Below are 17,910 nucleotides of genomic sequence, written 5' to 3'. Positions count from 1 at the left end.
ATTCTTTGGTGATGATGATAGTAAAATACATGGAACCTAAAATTTGCCATCTTCACCATTTTTTAATGGATGGTCCAATAGCACTAAGCACACTCACATCATTCTCCAGCCGATCCCCAGAACTCTTTCCATCTTGCAAAACTGAAACTCTGACAACTGTTAAACAACACTCTGTTCCTCTCTCTCAGCCCCTGGCAACCACCCTCCTTCTTTCCGTCTCTACGATTTGTCTAGTGTAGGTACCTCATATAATTGGAATCATGCAGTATATGTGTTTTTGTGGCTGGCTTATTTAACTTAGAAGAATGTCCTCAAGATTTATCCATGCTGTAGCAGGTGTCAGAATTTCCTTCCTTTTTAGGCTGAATCATATTCTGTTGTATGTACAAACTGTACTTTGTTTATGCGTTCACCCACCAATGAATACCTGGGTCACCTCCACTTTTTGGCTATTGTGAATAATGCAGCTGTGAACACGCACAGACATCTGTGCAAGACCTTGCTTTCTGTTCTTTCGGGCATATACCCAGCAATGGAATCACTGGATCATACGGTGTTTCTATTTTTAACTTTTCTGAGGAACCACCATACTGTATTCCATAGCAGTTACACCATTTTACATTTCTAATTTCTCCACATCCTTGCCAGCACACTTTCTATTTTTTGTTTTGTGTTTTCATGGTAGCCATCCTAATGGGTATGAGGTGGACTTTGGGGAAAACTGTTAAAGACATCTCAAAATACTCATGTACTAAAATTCTAAGTTAGGGCTTTAGAATCCCTAGATTCCAAGGAGAGGCACTCACATATCCTATTTTATTTGCTGCGCATGATTTGTGAGGCAGGTGGGGAGCATTAACTCCATCTAACAAGAGGGCAAACTGAAGCTCAGAACAGCTAAGCAGCCTGTCCCAGGGGGAAGCCAGGCCAGGTCCACACTCACATCCTCTTCCATGATACTCTGGAGGACTAGAGCAGCACAAAGAAAGAGGGAAAGAATCTCTTGGATTGAACAATGCTGTCAGGCAGAACACCACCCCAGCCCCTAAGGAGCCAAACTTCCAGAAGGCTGAGTTCTGAACCGTGGGACTGACCCGTATCTACTAGTACCAGCCTGCCAGGTACTGCCCAGCACATCCTTAAAGGACAGTCCTCTGAGATCCATTATGGTCACCTTGACAAACAGAGGGACACATCCAGAGGGGCTGATTCACACAGCTTGTTTGTGGGGACAGTAACATCAGAGGAAGGACAGGGATTAAAGAGTAAGAACCAGCTTTAGAGGACTTCCCTGGTGGTCCAGTGTCTAAGACTCCGTGCTCCCACTGCAGGGGGCCCAGGCTTGATCACTGGTTGGCGAACCAGATCCCACGTGTGACAACCAAGAGTTTGCATGCCACAACTAAAGATCCTAGGTGCCACAACTAAGATCTGGCACAGCCAAATATACAAATAAATTTGTTTCTTTAAAAAAAAAAAAAAGAAGAACTAGCATTAGCCTGGTTGCTGCTACTGCTGCTAAGTCACTTCAGTCGTGTCCGACTCTGTGCGACCCCAGAGACGGCAGCCCACCAGACTCCCCCATCCCTGGGATTCTCCAGGCAAGAACACTGGAGTGGGTTGCCATTTCCTTCTCCAATGCATGAAAGTGAAAAGTGAAAGTGAAGTCGCTCAGTCGTGTCTGACTCTTAGCGACCCCACGGACTGCAGCCCACCAGGCTCCTCCGTCCATGGGATTTTCCAGGCAAGAGTACTGGAGTGTTAGCCTGGTTGATGAGTCCTCAAATAACAACCCATAGATTTGTTTTCCTTTCAACGCAAAATAAATTTTGGCACAAAAGGGACAGGACCATACCTGTAATTGGAGTCAAACTCTTGGCAGTTACCTCAGAAAATCCAAGGTATTCTCTGACGAGCTTACTCAGCTTTTGGTAGGCAACATCCAGATCATCTACAGCAGAGGAGAGAATGTACTTTACCAACAGATGTATATCAAAACAGAGCCAATCTGTGGCAATAATTTTTTAGCTAGATCTAATTGCATGAATATCATGGTAGGCAGAATTCTAAGGTGACACTTCACCCTTGCTTAATTACACATACACACCTTGAGAGTGGGCAGAACCTGTGAATCTGATGAGCTATGACTCCTGTGGTTATGTTAGGTTATATGGCATAAGGGACTTTTGCAAACACAATTAGGGTTATTTATCAAGATCCTAATAAATAATTTACTATCCTAGTGATGTGAGAGTTGGACTATGAAGAAAGCTGATCGCTGAAGAATTGATGCTTTTGAACTGTGGTGTTGGAGAAGACTCTTGAGAGTCCCTTGGACTGCAAGGAGATCCAACCAGTCCATTCTAAAGGAGATCAGTCCTGGGTGTTCATTGGAAGGACTGATGCTGAAGCTGAAACTCCAATACTTTGGCCACCTCATGCGAAGAGTTGACTCACTGGAAAAGACTCTGATGCTGGGAGGGATTGGAGGCAGGAAGAGAAGGGGACGACAGAGGATGAGATGGCTGGATGGCATCACTGACTCGATGGACGTGAGTCTGAGTGAACTCCGGTAGTTGGTGATGGACAGGGAGGCCTGGCGCGCTGTGATTCATGGGGCCACAAAGAGTCGGACACGACTGAGGGACTGAACTATAAATATCATAGTAAAATATCCTAATAAATAATTAGGGTTATTTATGAGTTTGGACTAATCAAAAAAGTGGGCCTAATCTAATCATACGATTCCCCATAAAAGGAGGTTTTCTGTTTGGAGAAGTATGAGGACACTCGAAGCATGAGGAGGAACTTAATAGGCTGTTGCTGCCCTGAAAGTGGAGGGGGCCACATGCACAGGACCTGAGAGCAGTCTCTAAAAACTGAGGGTCACCCTTGGCAGACAGCCAGCCAGCAATCAGGAACCTCAGTCCTACAACCGTAAGAAACTCTCTTCAGTCAATAATAAGAACGTACTTTGGAGCAGGTTTTTCCCCAGCGATCTTATACTTCAAAAATAAAACTTTGCTGAAAGTTACTGACCTGCATTGATTACTGCATCAAAGTATCCTGGATATTTCTGATTAATTTTAATATAAAGGTCCACTCTGGAGACAGCAAATTCAATCTCTACACGACTGAATAATCCTTTTCTCCTCAAGTAGCCCTCATATTTTTGCTTGTCCATGGGCACCACCAGGATATATCGAGGCTCAAAATAGTAATGTTTTAAACTTCTTACACCCTATGTATTTAAATAAAAGATAATAAATTAGAAACAGAGACACAATTTAGAAATCATTTAGGAAATATGTGACAACACAGGTTTAATAAGTAGTGTTGTACTGGAGAATTTGTTTTCCTACAAATACCTCAGGATTGGATTACTTCTCTCTGTGTATCAAATATTACATTATCATTAGAAAAATAAGAATTCATCCTACCTGGTTATCCTTTAACCGTTTTAAGGAACATGACTATTAAAAAAGAAAATTGCTAGAGACAAATAGGTATGCTCACAGAATATTGCATATTTATAACTAAAAAGCAATTTCAATTCTACTTTTCAAAAGGCATTCTTGCAGCTGCAGGAGACAGAGATCTTACCAGAGAGAAAGGCTCCTCTGATTCCCCTTTGTCATCAACTTGGTCCCTTCCTGTTCCTAAACCAGCAGCCTGGGGGTTGGCTGGTTCCTATTACAGCTCACAGCCTGTACCCAGAGCATGGAAAGGCCAGGCTCCTGATCCCCTGATAACCAGGAGCCCACACAAAGCAGGGAAGCAGTGGCAGGTAGCAGTGCTCTGAGGGACCAGGGGCCTGGGTCAGGACTGCAGCTCGCCGGCTACTGTGACTCTGTGCCAACTCCTCTGTGAAATGGGAGTTCTTTCAAATGGACTCTGAAGTTCCTTCCATCTCAATCCAACCATCAGTAGTTTAACTCAGCGTTCAAAATCTTAGTTTTTAAAAATTCAAGGGGAAGAAACAGAGACTTTTTAAAAAAAAACAAACAAACAATGTCTAAAAGGGTCAATGACAAGGAGAGATTGGAAAAATGATTTAGCTGGGAAGAACCAGGAATAAAGCCTGGTTTACAGATTCAACCTCCTGGAAATGAGCAGGAGGAAGCTCTCAGGGAGGAAAAAAGTAAAACAGGAGCCAGAACTCCGAACCACTGAACTGGAAAAAGGTGGCCACTCGAGCTGGGGAGTGTCTGCACTCCAAGATGCACTTGTTCTGCCTTGTTCAAGGAAGACATTTTCTGGGAAAGGTCTTTGTTGTTGTTGCTGTTCTGGCTAATTAGCATAGAAACAAAGTAAACCTTCTTAAGGATGAACAAACAATCAATTGCAGGAAGATAAGAAATGCAGGGGTTTAAAGTTAGGAAAATTAATGAGCTGGAAGAATCGTGACCACTTTCACTGAAGCGAGGCAACACTTATCTCCTGGATGGTAGCCCACCAGGCTCCTCTATCCAAGGGATTCTCCAGGAACATGGGACCAGGTTGTCACTCCCTTCTCCAGGGGATCTTCCAGACCCAGGGATTAAACCCAGGTCTCCTGTGTTACAGGTGGATTCCTGTATTGTCTGAGCCACCAGGGAAGCCCTTGTGGGGACTGCTGCTGCTGCTGCTAAGTCTCTTCAGTCGTGTCCGACTCTGTGCGACCCCACAGACGGCAGCCCACCAGGCACCCCTGTCCCTGGGATTCTCCAGGCAAGAAGAGACCAACACAAAACACCAAAAAGGAATCACACTCTCCTGCTTTTCAAAGTCAGAGAGGAAAAAAATTTAAGGGAGAGGTAATCAATAGTAATGGAATACCTGACTTACCTAGATTTTGTTTTCTGTGTGTTTGGTCTAATGGGATCCTTTTTATCACTTTTTTTCTTTCTGACTAAAAAATGTTACACTGTTCAGAGAAGGTAACTTGAAAAATAAATCAACTGTATTTGAGGATCTTAAATATTTAATATAACTACATATTTTTTTTAAAACAAACGAGTACATCTGCTGGATCATCGATAAAGCAAGAGAGTTCCAGAAAAACATCTATTTCTGCTTCATTGATTATGCCAAAGCCTTTGACTGTGTAGATCACAATAAAATGTGGAAAATTCTGAAAGAGATAGGAATACCAGACCACCTGACCTGCCTCTTGAGGAACCTGTATGCAGGTCAGGAAGCAACAGTCAGAACTGGACATGGAACAACAGACTGGTTCCAAATAGGAAAAGGAGTACGTCAAGGTTGTATACTGTCACTCTGCTTATTTAATTTATATGCAGAGTACATCATGAGGAATGCTGGGCTGGAGGAAGCACAAGCTGGAATCAAGATTGCCAGGAGAAATAACAATAACCTCAGATATGCAGATGACACCACCCTATGGCAGAAAGTGAAGAGGAACTAAAGAGCCTCTTGATGAAAGTGAAAGAGGAGAGTGAAAAAGTTGGCTTAAAGCTCAACATTCAGAAAAATAAGATCATGGCATCCGGTCCCATCACTTCATGGCAAATAGATGGGGAAACCATGGAAACATTGACATATTTTCACTGCAGATGGTGATTGCAGCCATGAAATTAAAAGATACTTACTCCTTGGAAGGAAAGTTATGACCAATCTAGACAGCATATTAAAAAGCAGAGATTTTGTCCACAAAGGTCCATCTAGTCAAGGCTATGGTTTTTCCAGTGGTCATGTATGGATGTGAGAATTGGACTATAAAGAAAGCTGAACGCCAAAGAACTGATGCTTTTGAACTGTGGTGTTGGAGAAGACTCTTGAGAGTCCCTTGGACTGCAAGGAGATCCAACCAGTCCATTCTAAAGGAGATCAGTCCTGGGTTATCATAGGTAGGACTGATTTTGAAGCTGCAACTCCAATACTTTGGCCACCTGATACGAACAGCTGACTCACTGGAAAAGACCCTGATGCTGGGAAAGATTGAGGGCAGAAGGAGAAGGGGACGACATAGGATGAGATGGTTGGATGGCATCACCGATTCAATGGACTTGGGTTTGGCTGGACTCCAGGAGCTGGTGATGGACAGGGAGGCCTGGTGCGCTGCAGTTCATGGGTTTGCAAAGAGTCGGACATGACTGAGCGACTGAACTGAACTGAGGATATTCCTGGTTTTATACTGGAGACAATTTGAGAGAGACTTCTATATATTCTAACTCCAGGAGATCACTGGGGAAGACAGAAAGATCTGCTGAAATCTGCAAGTCTAAATTACTAAAAGAATATGGAAAAATAGTAACCAGTGAGCAGCTGAAATCAAATGCAAGCCTACCCTAGGCATCTCCCCTTGAGAAGGGAGAGACAAGCTCAACCGCAGGGACCTGCCACTGTCCTGGGGCGGGGGGGGACCGGGAACGACTTTCACACCCTGTGGGAAGCATTTTCTCTGATATCACTTATAGAAACAGAGAACCACGCTCTAAAAAGAAAAAGGGGTAATTTAGAGAGGAAATAGCTCAGAAAATAAATTGAGAGGCGGTTTTACTCCATAGCATTTGGGTGATGTTTTGTTATCTAACTCCACTTGAATTATTTATATCTTGCTAAGAGTCAGACACGACAGAGTGACTTCACTTTCACTTTTCACTTCCATGCTTTGGAGAAGGAAATGGCAACCCACTCCAGTGTTCTTGCCTGGAAAATCCCAGGGACGGGGGAGCCTGGTGGGCTGACGTCTATGGGGTCGCACAGAGTCGGACATGACTGAAGCGACTTAGCAGCAGCAGCAGCAGCAAACTAATGAAAAACTTAAAATTCCACATTATGATTACTTTTTAACTTTTTGGCCACGCTATGTGGCATGCAGAATTTTAACTCCCTGAGCAGGGATCGGACCCAAGCCTCCTGCAGTGGGAACATGGAGTCTCAAACACTGGACCACCAGGGATGTCCCCCAAATCTCACCTTTTATATGCATTCCTTTCAGGCCTAGAAGTGTACTGCCTGCACACCATAGCCTCCTCCCCAGTCCCAAATATATACACAGTTTTACACACTAAAAAGAAATTGATTGAATGGAAAGTACTTACTTCTATTTCCATATGAACACAGCTTGCTAAACCATCTCTTGCGATACCTTCTATGGTGTCCCTACTTAATCCATACTTGTGATTACCGTAAGTATAGGTTAGAACGAATTTCCCCTGCAAGGGAAGAAGTAAAAAGACTTTCCAATGACAGCTGCCATCATGGAATTTAATTTAAATTAAATTACTTGATGTCTTCTTTCTATATGACTCCATAAAACTTACAAATATTAGCGATTATATAAGCATGACAATGGGTTTAAGAAACTTAATATCAAACTGTGATGGAGAGATTCATTCAGAATTCTTAGCTGGCAAAAAAAAAAGAAAAGGCTTTTGGAGATAATCTGCTGACCAAATGTTAGAGCAGAGTGCAGGCAATGAAGCTTATGGTAAACAGATCATTTTGCCCACTGACCCACTTCCTGCCAAATGTGTGCTATAAACCTTCATTACAGAGAAAGCAAAACTAATAGTTCACTTTGTGCCTTAGCCATTTTGGCTCTCCCAGCGCACCAGCTCTCCCTCAAAAGCTTCCATTCCCAAAGGCCTTGCACTCCCAGATAAGCCCGAAGGCCGTGAATTACAGCCACATCCTCAAACCTTTGCATTCTGAGATAAGCTGTAAAAAACAGATCCCTCCTGCTTTTCCTCATAAACACAGCTTTTTATTGGAACCGCCCCAAATGTATTCAGCAGCATTGTTGTGTGCCCTCTAGACGTTCGAGGTATAAATACTGCCTTCTGGTTATATTCTGGAAGCTCCTCCTGAAATTGTAGTCATGTGTAAAAGAGAAAGAAAAGAAAAAAAAAAAAGAACTTGAAACATCTCTCAAAATTGTCTTGATTTTTCCTTTGATGATATGATATTTACTAACCCACCAGGTGGATGCTGATGACAGCAGAAGGAAGAAAACGGTGGACATCCTTGGCCACTAGGACTCCTCCGATACATGATTTTGAAATAAACAATGAAGTGAAAACTCCTAAGGCTGAGCCCCATCCACCGAAGCCCAGCAACAGCCAGCACTGTCGTTAATAGTAGCAGTTTGGAGGTCTCTGATGCTACCCTGTGCCTCCTGGCCCGGAGGTTCTGGAGATCTGTGGGGATGGGGGGGGTGGGCTACCTGTCCGGGGGTGGTGTTGGAAGTCCAAGAAACACAGGGTGTCCCTCAGGTGGGATGGGTCTCTGGGGCATGTGTCTGGTGCGGGCAATGAGAAAAATCCACCCCCCCCCGTAATCAAATGAAATTTATGTTATATATTCTAAAAGTTAATGACTCCACAATAAATATCCTTAATACTTTACCCGCTCAGTGTCATGCGGTGTTTGTAACAATGACTCCTTTCCTTTCAATATCTGTATTTTGCATATCTATATATATATAAGCAGATATCTGAATCGCTTGTCAGGCATGACATGTTTTACCTCGTTTACTGTGACTCAGCCTTTTCTTATAATGTATATTTGAATCACTTTCCAGATGTATACTATGAGTTTGCTTACTTGTGTGTACAAAGGCACACAAGGGGATCCCAAAAACATATTTTGGAAGAAGGTAGGGTTGGGAGAAATCTTGCATTGTACTTGTGTACATAAAACAAGCCTTGTTCAACTGATTTGTTAAGAATTGAGATGAGTGGTCCCCCAGCTTCTAGAGAGGTGTACTCCTGCCATGGCTTCCTGCCTGTGGATTTCTTCATACATAGCAATAATCTTATCTCAGACACCTCCAGATCTGCGGTCTTATTTCCACCGGGGAAGAAGAGGCTCTGTAGGTGAGTGACTGTGTATGTGGCCTTAAGAAGGGTTCACGTGTCTGTGGGCACATGGAGGGATGACCTGTGTTTTGCGGGGTGTGGAATGTATATGGACGTGTGTGCTAGTCTACGTGTGCCCATCAGAGTGGGGAGGTGCAACTGTCCACAGCAGGTGTGCGGGGGGGGGGGGGTGTGCCAGGGTTGTCTGTTAAGGGGGACTGTGACTTGGAAGGGGACAGGCTGGCTGGGGAGTGTTCTGTAGAGGGGTCCTGTGTACAAAGGCTGAGTGTGAGGGTTTGACTGGTGCAGCTGACAAGGTGTCGTGAGTTTCTCCTCTCTAGGTTTGTCTCTCTTCACAAAACAGCCTCAAGCTCCCTTTAAAGAAAAGATCTTAACTACAAAATTCAAGTTAAAGATGATGATATCACAGTGATGTCATGCATGTTAGCAGAGGCAGTAAAAATGAGTGCTTTTCCAGAACATGAGAACTTTCATAGTGAGAGTAAAACTAGAAGACTAAATATAGTACAGGCGTATGGTGATTTCTTAGACTAGGAACTGTTGGACTTACTTGATTACAGACATGATAAGGTCTGAAACATCAGGGGAGCCCGTGGGGCACTGAGAGCAGTGGAACTAAATCAAGAAAAAATGCCCCAGACTCTACCACGAGAAATTAACAGCAGTGTGGGGAACTAGTTGTCTTTCAACCCAAAGAGTCCTAAGAGAATGCTTCTTACTAATATCAAGATAACTCCTCAGATTTCTATTATGGTTTTTAGAAATATAAAGTCTCAGAGTACCCTTGGTACATTAAACCAAACTTCTAAAATATAGCCCTAGGAGAGAAAATCATAAAGAATTTCCAAGATGTTCTTCTGACAAGATTAGAGAGAAAATGGCCGAGGGACTATAGGGCCTTCTCACTTGGTTTCTCCGTGAATGCAAGAGAAAATATGTACCATGTGTAAAGCTGGTCATTCAAAATTAAACTCATAGCAACTTCAGAGCCTATGCTTAAATGCTCCACAGCTACCTGCACTGAGGTGTAAGCCAGGTCTGTTATTTGAGGATGGGGCAGAGAAAGGACAGGGGGAAGAGAGAGGAAGGAGCCTGCAGCAGTAAGAGCACCACTGGTTGGATGGTAATCTTTCAAAAGCAGAAACAGGGATTAGTCTTTAATCCTGTCCTTCACTAGGTAGGCTTGGGGGGGGGGGGGAAGTGGTGCAGGATTAATTTAGTGATAGAAAGAAGTGTTGATAAGATAAACAAAATTAAGGCCCATGCCTGAAAAGAGAATAAAAGGCTTACAGATTTATCAGTAGTGATGAAGATATGAGATACTCTTTAACTGAAGTCATGGGTGGATAATGTGTTGACATCAGCACATACCTTTGACAGACAAAACACACTACAGTTGTGAGGATTCCCTTTGCATGCAAAGGGCCAAGAAAGAACAAATAAATTATTTTTAAGGAAGTGAACTCAGAGACAAGGTTGTTGTGAATTACTACCGTTGACTAGATGATCAGGGTTTCAGGGGGTAAAGCCTTAAATTGAATAAAACTGTCCAGAGCGCCTATGAAAGGGACCAGAGCAGGGTAGTGACCCTCACCCAGGAAAGCCACAGACCTCAAAGAAATGAGGAATCTTCTCTGAACTAATGTCGAGGGCTTCCAGCTGCGTTAGTGACCTGCCTGCCGGCTCTCTGGGACTGAGGACTTCTCACACAGGGATGTTTCAGGGGAAGGTTAAGGCTGTGTACGTGTCCGGGGCAGACCAACTGGCTGAAATGGTGTGTAGGGTTACAACAATTAGAAAGCACCAAAGATAGCAAACAGATGGAGTGATCTGTGGAAAGAACACGCCAACTCCCTGGAAGTGTGTAATTCATAAGTTAGCTGCGTAACATCAGTTCTCCGTGAGTCGATTATCTTGAGTAAAATCTGATCATAAATAGCAGCACCTGACAAACACAGATCTCAAGAACTTTTCATGGTGCTCTTTCTTCCGTTTTCTTAAAACATCTCTTTATTCCATTTCATTGGAAATTTACAGTACTTTCTCCAAGATCAAAAAGCAGCGTGTGGATGATGATATATCAAAGGTATTAAAAACACAACTCAATGAGAATACATCCATGTAATTGTTCTCTTTCTTATCATGATTTCCTAATACTTCTACCAGAGAACATGTATTTTTTGTGCATTACACATAAAGAACATTCTTACCATGTTTTGCATTTCATCAAAAACTTCTTGAGAGATAAAATGATAATCAACCCGATCTCCTTCTCCAAAGTAAGGCAGTCTGGTGGTGTGACAGGCCCTGAAAACAGAAAGTAGATAACTCTTGTCTCTTTCTATTAATTTGAAATTCAAAATGGAAAAGGTTTCGGCATAAAGTATGTTTTAAAAAATTAAAATGGATCCACAAATCATAAAGTAACATAACCATGAAAACCCTGATGTTTGGCAGTGCTAGACACGTTCATTTGCTATACTGTATAGGGATTATACAAATTTTGGATTCAGTTCAGATCAGTTGCTCAGTTGTGTCTGATTATTTGCGACCCCATGGACTGAAGCACGCCAGGCCTCCCTGTCCATCACCAGCTCCCGGAGTTCACTCAAACTCATGTCCATCGAGTCAGTGATGCCATCCAACCATCTCATCCACTGTTGTCCTCTTCTCCTCCTGCCCTCAATCTTTCCCAGCACCAGGGTATTTTCAGATGAGTCAGTTCTTCGCATCAGATGGCCAAACTATTGGAGTTTCATCTTCAACATCAGTCTTTCCAGTGAACACCCAGGACTGATCTCCTTTAGGATGGACTGATTGGATCTCCTTGCAATCCAAGGGACTCTCAAGAGTCTCCTCCAACACCACAGTTCAAAAGCATCAATTCTTTGGTGCTCAGCTTTCTTCACAGTCCAACTCTCACATCCATACATGACTACTGGAAAAACCTTAGCCTTGACTAGATGGACCTTTGTTGGCAAAGTAATATCAATATGCTATCTAGGTTGTTCATAACTTTCCTTCCAAGGAGTAGCGTCTTCTAATTTCATGACTGCAGTCACCATGTGCAGTGATTTTAGAGCCCCCAAAAATTTAGTGTTGGATTATCAACACTAAGTATTCACTTATTGTTCTTTACCACCTTCTGAGTCATGACCTCTGATATCACATCATCAAACTTTAAGAAATAAAACAATATTTATCACCCATATACTTTCACCCAAATGTTCTCATACTCTCCCTGGTCTATGGCTATTTTCTGGAATGCTTCCTACCCCATTCCTCTATCTGGTTAGCCCACTCGTCTTCAGGACTCAGTTTAAGTGTCACTCTCAAGAGGCCTTTCTGGACCCTGTGGCTGGGTTATGCATCTCTTCTTTATCCACCTGCAGTTTCAGCACCTGCTGCCAACTCCTCCCCCGCCCCCTTGTTCAGGACCCCATCTGCTCCACTGTTGGAGGGTGGAGACCAGCTCGTTCCTCATTCCTGCCACACTCATCAATCTATATGAATTTCCCGAGAGAATCCATGATTCCAACACTGTATGGAATTCTCACTACCCTTATGGCAGAAAGTGAAGAGGAACTAAAAAGCCTCTTGATGAAAGTGAAAGAGGAGAGTGAAAAGGTTGGCTTGAAGCTCAACATTCAGAAAACTAAGATCATGGCATCTGGTCCCATCACTTCATGGGAAATAGATGGAAAAACAGTGGAAACAGTGTCAGACTTTGTTTTTTTGGGCTCCAAAATCACTGCAGATGCTGATTGCAGCCATGAAATTAAAAGACGCTTGCTCCTTGGAAGAAAAGTTATGACCAACCTTGATAGTATATTAAAAAGCAGAGACATTACTTTGCCAACCAAGGTCCGTCTAGTCAAGGCAATGGTTTTTTCCGTGGTCATATATGGATGTGAGAGTTGGACTGTGAAGAAGGCTGATTGCCGAAGAATCGATGCTTTTGAACTGTGGTGTTGGAGAAGACTCTTGAGAGTCCCTTATACTGCAAGGAGATCCAACCAGTCCATTCTAAAGGAGATCAATCCTGGATGTTCATTGGAGGGACTGATGCTAGAGCTGAAACTGCAATACTTTGGCCACCTCATGCGACGAGTTGACTCATTGGAAAAGACTCTGATGCTGGGAAAGGTTGGGGGCGGGAGGAGAAGGGGACGACCGAGAATGAGATGGCTGGATGGCATCACCGACTCTGTGGACATGAGTTTGAGTGTACTCCGGGAGTTGGTGATGGACAGGGAGGCCTGGCGTGCTGTGATTCATGGGGTCGCGGAGAGTCGGACACGACTGAGCGACTGATCTGATCTGATCTGATCTGATCTGATCTGATGGAATTCTCAGTATGGCATTCTCAGCTCAACCAGAGAGGGCTTTTCTGCCTGCTGTCTGATATAGCATCCCCATAGCTTTCCTGATGGCTCAGATGGTAAAGAATCCACCTACAATTCAGGAGACCCAGGTTCGATTCCTGGGTTGGGAAGATCCCCTGAAGAAGAAAATGGTAAATGGCAACCCGCTCTAGCATTCTTGCCTGGAGAATTCCATGAACAGAGAGGAGCCTGGCGGGCTATAGTCCATGAGTCTCAAACGGTCAGACACGACTGAGCACACACATGCACACAACCCAGCTCACCACACCCCAATTTCTCTGTTACGCCTTCTCTTTTCTGTTTTTTTCCCTATCTTTCCCAGGAGGATGTATGGATAATAAAGGGAGTACTTTATGTTTCTAAAATTTTTTTTAATTAATTGTTAAATTTTTCTGCCATACCACAACGTGAATCACCCATAAGTATACACATGTCCCCTCCTTGAACCTCCCTCCCACCTCGCACCACCCCACCTCTCTAGGTAGTCACAGGGCACTGGGTTTGAGCTCCCTGTGTCATGCAGCAAATTCCCACTGGCTATCTGTTTGACATATGGTAATGTATGTGTTTCAATGCTACTCTCTCAGTTCATCCCACCCTCTCCTTCCCCCGCTGTATCCACAAGTCCGTTCTCCATGTCTGCGTCTCTATTCCTGCCCTGCAAATAGGTTCATCACTACCATTTTTCTAGATTCCACATATATGCATCAATATACGATAATTGTTTTTTTCTTTCTGATGTACCTCATTTTGTTTAACAGGCTCTAGGTTCATCCACCTCACTAGAACTGACTCAAATGCATTCCTTTTTATGGCTGAGTAATATTCCATTGTATATATGAACCGGGAGACCCGGGTTCGATCCCTGGGTTGGGAAGATCCCCTGGAGAAGGAAACGGTAACCCACTCCAGTATTCTTGCCTGGAGAATCCCATGGACCGGGAAGCCTGGTAGGCTACAGTCCACGGGGTCGCATAGAGTCGGACACGACTGAGCGACGGAACGGAACGGAACGGAACGGATATATGTACCACAACTTCTTTATCTAGTTGTTGATGGACACCTAGGTTGTTTCCATGTCCTAGCTATTGTAAATAGGGAGTACTTGATCTTGTTCATCTTATCTGCTACTGCATTCACAGTGCCTGGCCCATAGTAGGCATTTACTAAATATCTGTAACATGAATGAATTAATCAAACATGTGAAGTAGACAGTAGCTGTGATGAGCTCCATTTTAAGATGACTATAAAAATGACTTGCCCAGGGACTTCCCTGGTGGTTCAATGGTTAAGACTTGGGAACTTTCACTGCAGGGGGCTCAGGCTTAATCCCTGGTTGGGTAACTAAGATCCCACATGATAGGTGGCATGCTCCCACCACTAAAAAAAAAACAAAAAGACCTGTCCAAGGCCACAGAGAAGGCCAATACTGGTCCTGGAACTAAACTGTGACTCCCAACTAGCCCAGGACTCTTGATTTCAGACATGCTGACTTCCCAATGCTAAGTTCTGAGAATGCAAACTGATTTTTAGATTATCCTATGGCTTTAAAACAGGAGATACAAATAGCTAGACAAATGACATGCTACTTCATTGACTCCTCACAAAAAGATATGAGGTAAGTATTACTACCATTACTAATTGTTATATTACCATTACCACTGTTATTACCTCATTACTACCATTCTCATTTTATAGATTATGAAATTGAGACACAGCAGTGAAGTAACGTGACTCAGTAACAACCACAGGATGACACTGAAGTCAAGTCCTTTTAGGATCACACTAAGAGGCAAGAATACACAGAAGAACTGTACAAAAAGTTCTTCATGACCAAGATAATCATGATGGTGTGATCACTCACCTAGAGCCAGACATCCTGGAATGCAAAGTCAAGTGGGCATTAGGGAGCATCACTGAGAACAAAGCTAGTGGAGGTGACGGAATTCCAGTTGAGCTATTTCAAATCCTGAAAGATGATGCTGTGAAAGTGCTGCACTCAATATGCCAGCAAATTTGGAAAACTCAGCAGTGGCCACAGGACTGGAAAAGGTCAGTCTTCATTCCAATCCCAAAGAAGGCAATGCCAAAGAATGCTCAAACTACCACACAATTGCACTCATCTCACACGCTAGTAAATTCATGCTCAAAATTCTCCACGCCAGGCTTCAGCAATACGTGAACTGTGAAATTCCAGATGTTCAAGCTGGTTTTACAAAAGGCAGAGGAACCAGAGATTAAATTGCCAACATCTGCTGGATCATGGAAAAAGCAAGAGAGTTCCAGAAAAACATCTATTTCTGCTTCATTGACTATGCCAAAGCCTTTGACTGTGTGGATCACAATAAACTGTGGAAAATTCTGAAAGAGATGGGAATATCTGACCACCTGACTCGCCTCTTGAGAAACCTGTATGCAGGTCAGGAAGCAACAGTCAGAATGGGACATGGAACAACGGACTGGTTTCAAATAGGAAAAGGAGTATGTCAAGGTTGTATATTGTCACCCTGCTTATTTAACTTATATGCAGAGTACATCATGAGAAACGCTGGGCTGGAGGAAGCACAAGCTGGAATCAAGATTGCTGGGAGAAATATCAATAACCTCAGATACGCAGCTTATACAACCCTTATGGCAGTAAGTGAAGACCTAAAGAGCCTCTTGATGAAAGTGAAAGAGGAGAGTGAAAAAGTTGGCTTAAAGCTCAACATTCAGAAAACTAAGATCATGGCATCCGGTCCCATCACTTCATGGCAAATAGATGGGGAAACAGTGGCTGACTTTATTTTTCTGGGCTCTGAAATCACTGCAGATGGTGATTGCAGCCATGTAATTAAAAGATGCTTACTCCTTGGAAGGAAAGTTATAACCAACCTAGACAGCATATTAAAAAGCAGAGACATTACTATGCCAACAAAGGTCCGTCTCGTCAAAGCTATGGTTTTTCCAATGGTCATGCATGGATGTGAGAGTTGGACTATAAAGAAAGGTGAGCGCTGAAGAATTGATGCTTTTGAACTGTGGTGCTGGAGAAGACTCTTGAGAGTCCCTTGGACTGCAAGGAGATCCAACCAGTCCATCCTAAAGATCAGTCCTGGGTGTTCACTGGAAGGACTGATGCTGAGGCTGAAACCCCAATACTTTGGCCACCTGATGCAAAGAGCTGACTCATTTGAAAAGACTCTGGTGCTGGGAAAGATTGAGGGCAGGAGGATAAGGAGGCGACAGAGGATGAGATGGTTGGATGGCATCACCGATTCAGTGGACATGAGTTTGGGTAAACTCCAGGAGTTGGTAATGGACAGGGAGGCCTGGTGTGCTGCAGTTCATGGGGTCACAAAGAGTTGGACATGACTGAGCACCTGAACTGAACCAAGAGGGTAAAGTCACAACCTCAAAATCCCCATTTCAAAATCAAAAACAAACAAGCTTTTATAATTCATACTATTGTTCCCCCGCCTTATAGCCAAGAACTAACAATACTATAAATGGAAAGGTTTTAAGATCACATTTAAATTGCATACTCAGGAAAGTGCACACATTCTAAGAGAAGACAGTCCAGACATGGTGGCCTTTGTTGTGCTGTTTGCTCGCACCAACATCTCTTCCCACCGTTTGGCAGGGACCTGAGATCCTCTGTTTCTTGGTGTCCTTGACAGTCAGGACAGATGAACTCAGTGTCTTCACTTCAGGTACTGTGCACCCTTAGCACAGCCTTTACACACTGTACTGAATTTGCATTTTCCAACAAAGGAATTGAGTGGCAGGGATTTTCTCAGAATTTCTAAAAGAAAGACAAAGCAAAGAAGCAATCTGAAGCTTCTAGGCAGGTAAACAAAGGGATGGCCTCACTGATGTTGAGAATGCTGATGACAGAACCGGCATCCACTGTGGAACTTTCTATTAAGAAGGACCTGAGATGACCTACGGTTTTTTTAATCTGTCATCCAGTTTTCACATATAGAAATGTTTGCTCTGTAGCATGCTGTCCAAATATGAATATCTTAAAAAGGAAATACTTCATAGTGAAAAGAATGATTCATTAAACTTAGATAAACACGATGCCAGATAAAGAAATTTTCTTGGGCCATCACCTTTAATATCTTCCCTCTCCCTGGTCTAAACATAATTTCAATTGGAATTTACATTTCTATGAGTTTATTTTTACTAACTAACTTACTAGTTAAATCATGGTAAGTTAGTTAAAACCTGGTTGGTGATGGGAGCCATACTCCCTGGTAGTTTCATTTAACAGACAAAAGAGCTGAGTTAGCAATTAACCTCAGACTACAACACTGGTGCTCAAAGTCTAAGGGTGAGTTACACATTCTTAAAGACCGATTCACTGGCCAGCTGTCATCTAGGATCCTAACAAACCAAGTCCGTGGGCTGGGGGAGATGATCAGGACAGAAAGGAATCTGGAAGGCCAGGCCAAATAATGAAATGTCTCTACATCTGGGAAGATGTAAGAGGAAGAAGCAAAGATGTCTAAGAAGAGCTAGGAGATGGATGAGGGAGTAGAATTTTTTTCAGTGTGATTCAGAAGCATGCAGATTTAGAATCTCAATTCTGGACCAGATTGCCTCAAGAAATAATGAACTTGTTACTGCAAATATTTAGGCAGAGCGCATGTTGGCTGTGAGTGCATCCAAATTCAAGCACATTTATAGAATGCCATATTGTGAGCAAGGGAACTCTT

At 43.2% G+C, this 17,910-nt stretch overlaps 1 protein-coding gene across 2 annotated transcripts in view; it reads right to left on the bottom strand.

Moving 5' to 3' along the window:
- LRGUK (leucine rich repeats and guanylate kinase domain containing) overlaps nt 1-17,910 on the bottom strand; it is a 109,602-nt gene that overhangs the window by 38,801 nt on the left and 52,891 nt on the right. For both annotated transcript variants that reach the window (XM_055421291.2, XM_088832612.1), the window contains exons 12-15: nt 11,036-11,132; nt 7,047-7,160; nt 3,040-3,241; nt 1,856-1,951 (exon numbers count right to left, since the gene is read on the bottom strand). In XM_055421291.2, the coding sequence (XP_055277266.2) occupies nt 1,856-1,951; nt 3,040-3,241; nt 7,047-7,160; nt 11,036-11,132 (509 nt within the window). The remainder of the gene's footprint in view (nt 1-1,855; nt 1,952-3,039; nt 3,242-7,046; nt 7,161-11,035; nt 11,133-17,910) is intronic.

Source organism: Moschus berezovskii, chromosome 3 (assembly GCF_049115385.1).
Source record: "Moschus berezovskii isolate FMDL1 chromosome 3, NW_MosBer_1.0, whole genome shotgun sequence".
In the NCBI taxonomy this organism is placed as follows: domain Eukaryota; kingdom Metazoa; phylum Chordata; class Mammalia; order Artiodactyla; family Moschidae; genus Moschus; species Moschus berezovskii.
The sequence above is the reverse complement of the archived record's forward strand: the minus strand, read 5'-3'. Positions and strand labels throughout refer to the sequence as shown.